Source organism: Mandrillus leucophaeus, unplaced genomic scaffold (assembly GCF_000951045.1).
Source record: "Mandrillus leucophaeus isolate KB7577 unplaced genomic scaffold, Mleu.le_1.0 Scaffold49, whole genome shotgun sequence".
Lineage (NCBI taxonomy): Eukaryota > Metazoa > Chordata > Mammalia > Primates > Cercopithecidae > Mandrillus > Mandrillus leucophaeus.
Window position 1 is genome coordinate 3,266,506 of NW_012105253.1, and position 7,637 is coordinate 3,274,142.

At 49.2% G+C, this 7,637-nt stretch overlaps 1 protein-coding gene across 1 annotated transcript in view; it reads left to right on the top strand.

Annotated features, from left to right (window-relative positions):
- Positions 1 to 4,202: 4,202 nt before the first annotated feature.
- Positions 4,203 to 7,637, top strand: part of ZC3HAV1 (zinc finger CCCH-type, antiviral 1) — a 94,986-nt gene continuing 91,551 nt past the window's right edge. The window contains exon 1 of the mRNA XM_011995503.1: positions 4,203 to 5,620. Within this exon, the coding sequence (XP_011850893.1) occupies positions 5,313 to 5,620 (308 nt within the window). The 5' untranslated portion in view covers positions 4,203 to 5,312. The remainder of the gene's footprint in view (positions 5,621 to 7,637) is intronic.

The following is a 7,637-nucleotide window of genomic DNA, read 5'->3' on the forward strand; positions in this document are numbered from 1 at the left end:
GAAGGTCTTGAAAAACAATGGTAAGGGAAAATCTCCCCAGGGGGAGGAGCTTTGAGAGTGCACCTAGTCATCACTTGGTATGGAAGGAGTATGGCCTAGGGTGAGAACATACATGAACTCATGGACAGTGATGGTGGCCTGGCTGGGAATTTGGGAGCCTAAGAGTAAAAGGAAGCATATGAATAGACGTATGGAAGTGGGCAGTTCATATCACATTAAGACCCACAAAAGATCTGCCAACTACACAAAATAACTTGGCCAGTTAATGTTGGCCAGGGTTAGTGAGAGGCTGCTCCTCCACTGCTGCACAAAGAGGCCACGGTGGCCAAGATGGAAGTGATACAAGAACCTAACAGCATGGATTGTCATTTGCCAAAATGAACATAGCTGCTGCCACCTCTGAGTGTCTGATCTGCCAGCCATAAAGACCAATGCTAAGCTCTATTCCTCAATGAGAACAATAGACTACCTGGTGACCGGTAGACTACATCGGGCCCCTTTTGTTCTGGCAGAACCAGCAGTGGTTCTCACAGGAAGAGGCAGTTATTCTGGATTTGGGGTTGCCCTTTCCCCCTGCAGAGCCTCAGTAGTAGCACTCTCTCTCTCTCTTTTTTTTTTTTTCAGACAGAGTTTTACTCTTGTTGCCCAGGCTGGAGTGCAATAGTGAGATCTCAGCTCACCGCAACCTCTGCCTTCTGGGTTCAAGCGATTCTCCTGCCTCAGCCTCCCAAATAGCTGGGATTACAGGCGTGTGCTATCACATCCGGCTAATCTTGTATTTTTAGTAGAGACAGGGTTTCACCATGATGGTCAGGCTGGTCTCAAACTTCTGGCCTTAAGTCATCCATGCCTCGGCCTCCCAAAGTGATGGGATTACAGGCATGAGCCACCACGCCTGGCCAGTAGCACCACTTTCTGGAGCCTTAAAGGTTGCCTGATCCACAGACATGGAATCACACTTAACATAGCATCTTACCAGGTGAATTTTTTCATGGCATAGAAAGTTGAGGGAATGAACCCATGAACATAGTATCCATGGTCTTATCATACACTTCACCACCCAGTAGCTATAGGATGCAGTATTGGAAAGGCCAGTTAAAGATGGAGTCAAAGCACTAGCATGGAGGTGATATCCTACAATGATTACATAGCCTCCAGAACATCGTGGTATATGCCTTGAATCGGTCAAGTTAGTATGGTACTGTGTCCATATGTGAGTCTGGAAAGAATGGTTTCCAGAGTGGCCCTACTTAGTAAAATTCCAAGGACCCCCTACAATTTCCTCTCCCTGCAACACTGGGCTCTGCAGAGTTAGAGGTCCTGGTTCCCAAAAGGGGCACACTCTTGCCTGGAGATACAGCAGAGATCCCACTGGACTACAGTGATGGCTGTCACCAGGTACTTTGGCCTCCTAATGGTCAAAGACTAGCAAGTAAGAAAGGGAACGGCCATCTTATCCGAGGTAACTGTTGATGGTCAGCAGGAGGTGTGGCTGCTGTTACACAATGTGGGCAGGTGGAATATGCATGGAATTCTGGTGACCTATTTGGGTGTCTCTTGGTAATCCTTTGCCCATCTGGGCCTGAGATGTGCTCAGACCACTTACAAATAGGGCACCCAACCAGATTAAGCTACTGAGAGCAGCTGAGGTGGTGGCCAAGGGTGAGAGGGATTGGAATGGATAGTGGTGGAGGGATATGATGAGGACCAGACGACCAGCCGTGGCCTTGAGACCAACTACAGTGACAAGGACTATATATAGTTCATTCCATTAATTTCCCTCTTATAAGCGTCCCTGTAGGAAGAGTGCCCCTGAAAAGCTTGTTTCCTAAATACAAATGGATAAAGAAAGCCATGTGGTACAAAGGGTGGACTACAGCTGACACAGTGTGGCACTCAGGTCAAGCTTGCTGCCCAACTTTGACAAAGGAGCATGTTTAGCCAATAGCCTCCAGCTTTAGCTCTTTCAAGATCTGCCCCGGCATTCGAGCTGAAGTCATCCACTTCTCTGGCGGCCCCCACCAGTGGCTGAGCAAGGCAGTACAAGGGCCTAGACTTTTCTGTCCGGAGCTGGACCCCTACTCCAGAGCTTCTCATTGGGCTGGCAGAGACTTTGTCAGGTCCTCACCAAAGTCTGATAGGCCCCGTGGATCAATCATGCTTTTTCCTTTGACTTGTACTGGCGTTATGCCCCAGAAAAAGTGCAGAGAAAGTTCTGTACTCTTAACTCCATGTCAGGATCTCCTTCCTGGAGAACCCAATCTCTGATGGCACATATTTCAAAAATTTTCAAAATGTCTCCTTTTTCCTTCCCAGAACTCCTTAAATCACCTTTCTTTCTCCCTTTCACTTTCTTTTTTCCTTTCACTTTCCGTTCTTCTTTTCCCCTTTCCTTTCCCTTCTTTCTTTTCCTTTACTCCCTTTTCTTTCCCTTTCTCTTTCCCTTTCTGTTTCACTTTCCATTTCCCTTCTCTTCCCTGTTCAAAAGGATCTTCCTCTGTTGCCTTGGCTGGAGTGTAGTGGCACAATTGTAGCTCACTACAACCTTGAACTCCTGGGCTCAAGAAATCCTCCCGCCACAGCCTCCCAAGTAGTTGGGACTACAGGCGCATGCCACTATGTCTGGCTAATTTTTAGTTTTAGTAGAGATGAGGTCTTGCTATGTTGCCCAGGTGGGTCTCACACTATGTTGCCCAGGAGGGTCATGATCCTCCCGCCTTGGCCTCCCAAAGTGTTGGGATTACAGGCACTGCACCTGGCCCTTAAATCATTTTTCATGGCTTCAAATTGGAGTAGATTCTATGTCTATACTCCCAACCACTGTAGCCAAACTAGACTCTTCAGTCTCTCATCTTGTATATTCCCATTGCAGCGTTTATCCACGAATTTGCTTATATTTCCAAGCATTTTTTCATGTCTTCCCATACATGCTCCTTGAGCGCAGGGACTGTTTCTTAAACCTCTGCATGTTCTTACGTTACTAACTAATGTAAGGACCACATAGAAGATAGTCAATAAACATCTGGAACTTAGTTGATTTGATAATAAAAGGTCCCTGGGAACCTGTCAGACCACAAATAAGGCCAAGTGGATTAAAAGACAACTATAGAAGCCGCAGCTAGAGGGAACAAGATGTCCCTCTTAGACATCCTAAGATGATCCTATGTGGCCGCCATGTTTGGCTGGTTTTCATAACAAAGTACTCTATTCCTGAAAGAGGGTTTATCTACCATGAATGACAGCGCGGAGAATTCTCATTAGTCATTTTGAAGAATTTCTAAGATGGCAACCAGATTCTACTTTTTTTTTTTTTTTTTTTTTTTTGAGACGGAGTCTCGCTCTGTCACCCAGACTGGAGTGCAGTGGCCGGATCTCAGCTCACTGCAAGCTCCTCCTTCCGGATTCACACCATTCTCCTGCTTCAGCCTCCCGAGTAGCTGGGACTACAGGCACCCGCCACTTCGCCCGGCTAGTTTTTTGTATTTTTTAGTAAAGACGGGGTTTCACTGTGTTAGCCAGGATGGGATTCTACTATTTTTTAAAAAGATGTATTTCTTATCTGATCAATGACCCATCTATTTTATTTGAAGATGTTGGAAAAAACAAAAAACAGAAAAAACAAAAAAAACCCACTTTTTCCTCTTCAACTTGTGTCCTGTCTTCGAGGGCCTAAAAATTAACTGGCAATAGACAGACAAACAGGAGAAAAGACAAAGTTTATTTACACATTCAAGGAGGAGCTTCCAGTAACAGAAAACTCAAAAGTAAAGGTTTATGTACCTCAACTTAACAGAAAGGAAGTTTTCAGTGTTTCAGTAGGAGAGTTCGTAAGTTTCGATTGGGTTGTTTTCTGTTTTTGAGACAAAGTCTCAGCGCTGTTGCCCAGGCTGGAGTGCAGTGGCACAATCCTGGCTCATTGCAGCCTCCCATGCTCAAGCAAACCTCCCACCTCAGGCTCGTGAGTAGCTGGGACTACAGGTGCACACCACCATGCCTGGCTAATTATTATTGTTGTTGTTATTATTATTATTGTAGAGAGCTCACTATGTTGCCCAGGCTAGTCTTGAACTCCTGGGTTCAAGCAATCCTCCCACCACCTCGGCTTCCTAAAGTGCTGGGATTACAGGCTGAGCCACTGTACCTAGCCCATTGGGTTTTTTGGTGCTAATGGTAATGGGACAGTTTATCTTCCTGGCAGCTGAATACTCTGAGAGGCTGTTAATGGCACCATGTTTTCGGGAGTTTCTGCTTTAGTCAGATAAGGGAAGTTTCATTAAGATTTCTTTCTACCTCTTCTGTAGCTCAATGTTTTCACTTAAAAACAATATGTCAACTCGGGAGGTCAAAGTGTGTCCCCATGGTGGAAAAGTTCTTGTCCCAATCTCTACAGGGAGGAACCGATCTGAAATCTTGGGATACGTCTTAGCATGTCCATCGTGATTGAGGTATAAGCAGTGGTTCAGGGCACCGAGTTAGCGATTCTAGGTAAGCAAGACCACGTCAAGAAGTGGTTCGTCCAGAAGTTCGTGAGAAGGCAGAAACGAGGGAGAGTGACAATCGTTGTTCTTTAAGAGGGCACGGTGGTGGAGGAGAAAGTTACACATCGATCCTGGACCGGGCAGACCACGATTTGGGGCTTGGGGACGCGATCTGGGGAACCTCGGTGGCATCTGAGCTCCGCTTGATGCCAGTGCGTGTTTGTGCAAGTTACTTCCTCAAGTTCAGGGTGAGGATAATAATATCTACAGTATGGAGTTGCTGGGAAGATTTACTACCAACGGAGGCAGAGCGCACGGCTCGCAGGAAGCGCTCGCTAGGGTCTGCTCTTTCCGGGAATGGGTGGGGTGCGCACTCCTCAACAGGGCTCCCAAGACTTGCGTCACACGCCTCAGTCGGCTGGCTTATAAAACACCGGCCAGAGCCCCAAGATCGCTTTTAGTTTCTCTTCTTTCTAAAGAAGCCACGCGGAGCCCGGCTGGGGAACCTCACCCTCGCCGAGCCTAGAACCGAGAGCGGCCACCCCAGGCGGTCACCAGCGGATTTGCCCGCGCGTTCTCTTTCTTTCCACCCAGTTGCCCTTGCGGCCGGCTGTAAACCTGCCACTAGGACCCGGTCGGTGAGATCTAGCCTGTTGACCTGAGAGCGGAGAGTGGATCGCTGGGCTGGACTAACGGCGACGGAGAGCGCGCCCTCGCTGACTCCGGGCGCGCCCAGCAGGAGCACCGCCCGCGCCCGCCCCTGTACACTTGTAAGTTTCGATTTCCGCGGAACCGAGTCCCGCGCCGCGGCAGAGCCAGCACAGCCAGCGCGCCATGGCGGACCCGGAGGTGTGCTGCTTCATCACCAAAATCCTGTGCGCCCACGGGGGCCGCATGGCCCTGGACGCTTTGCTCGAGGAGATCGCGCTGTCTGAGCCGCAGCTCCGTGAGGTGCTGCAGGTAGCCGGGCCCGACCGCTTTGTGGTGTTGGAAACCAGCGGCGAGGCCGGGATCACCCGATCGGTGGTGGCCACCACTCGAGCCCGGGTCTGCCGTCGCAAGTACTGCCAGAGACCCTGCGAGAACCTGCATCTCTGCAAGCTCAACTTGCTGGGCCGGTGCAACTATTCTCAGTCGGAGCGGTAAGTGCACCCGGAGGGAGGGGCGCTGTCCGCAACCCTGGTCTGGGTGGACTGTCCAGGCGGGTACTGTTCTGGGAGGGGCACGGCCTCGCCGGGACCCCGCACCTGACAGCCTCTGCCTTCAGCCACTCCCTTCTCTGCTCCCCTCTGGGAGCCCCTGCAGGACCCGCGCTTCTACCGTTCCCTTCCTTCCGGCACCTCCAGACCTTTTTTCGAGAATGGCTAAAATGCTAGTGCCTAGCGGAGACCAGGCTCAACCTCTACCCCTTTCCCCGCCCGCCCGCACCAATCAGAAGAATAAAGTGCTCTGGAGCCAGCCAGGGCCTAGAGAAGCGGGAGGCAGGGTTGGGAAGGAAGGAAAGAGCCTCTACTCTTTGGTATCTTGAGTCTTTCCCTCCCTGCTACCTTCTTCCCTAGACGTGGCGGAGCCAGCAACCAGCCGCGCTGGGCCCCCTGTCCGTCTCTGCCGGAGCGAGCCGCAGGTCTCTCTGCTTGTCCCTCCCTTCCTGGTCACCCCCATGCCCCTCATTACCGCTTTTCTGATGCCTGGCGCTTAACAGGGGTAGTCTTTTTCCAGGTTCCTGAAGCTGTAGCAGCCGCGGGCCTTCCCTCCGGGTGGTCTCTCCACGGTGGCGCGCGCAGTTGACCACCTGCCTTGGGACAACTCTCTTAAATCGGTTGGAAGCAGTGCGGCTTACCTCTCGGGCCGCTGCTAATGTTCTTTGCATTTGCCTTTTTTTTTTTTTTTTTCGTCTAAATGCAGGTGTGCTGCAAGGTTTGGGTTAAGCCTCTTGAGTGATTTTCTTCCCAGTTTCTCACTAAGAGAGCTTGCTCCTTCGGGGACAGCTGCACATCTAAAAAGATGGCTTCCAGGTCCACATTCGCTGTCCAGGCCTTTCCCTTGATCCCAGGCCCTTCCTCTCCCGCATGTGTCCTGTCCATAGAGTCAAACTCATCTTTTCCCCCAGGCGGGGTTTTAATCCTCCTCCTCACAATCTGTCATCACCAAATCCTTTTTGTGAAGTCTCTTTCCCGTCTTGGCGGGTTCCGCCTTCCCATCTCATTTCTGAATGAACTGAATGAATGCCTTGTTGAATTAAAGAATGGTTCTCTCTGGTCAGTCTTTCCTTCCACTCTTTCTGTCACTATGTGCTTCTGCTCAATTACTTTTCTCGGTAGAGTACTTTTTACACTTGGCCCATTCTTAAACACTTTGAATTGTATCCCAGGGTTTAAAATGGTGGTCAGCAAACTTTTTAGGCTGGAGTTCAGTGACTCCACCTCGGTTCACTGCAACCTCCACCTCCCGGGTTCAAGCGATTCTCCTGCCTCAGCCTCCCGAGTAGCTGGGATTACAGGCACGCGCCGTCGCACCTGACTAATTTTTGTATTTTTAGTAAAGACAGGGTTTCGCCATGTTGGCCAGGCTGGTCTCGAACTCCTGACCTCAGGTGATCCACTTGTCTCGCTCAGCCTCCCAAAGTGCTGGGATTACGGGTGTGAGCCACCTCGTCCGACCCGGTCAGCAAACTTTTGATCACGCACCTAACTAACAAAAACTCCAGTCACTCACCCCCAGTATACGTTTAATAAAACACACAAAGGTAAGTGTTTTAGATGGATGAGGTAGAGGACACAATATATTTTTTAAAAAATTTCTTTACAGCAAAAACCCTTTCAGCTCACTCTAACGTTTTAAAAAAGTTCTTGAATGTGTTCCTTTATTTAAAAATTTCTTTAATATGTTGTGAGGCAATAATTTGAAGGTTATTTCTGAGTTGCTGGGAGTTATGGGTATTGAGGAAATCATCTAAGTTGTCGCTGGTCACTGAAGAAGTATCAGAAGGAGAAGAGAGCAGAGGGCGGGGATAGAAAAGGAAGGAACATTCTAGCATGTTCTAGCACTACACCAAATAACATGGTTGGAAGGCTTTGTTATGATTTTTCTGTTACTATCTTTTCTATTATGACAAATTCCTCACCAACTAGTGTTGACTTTTAGTTTGAAATACATATG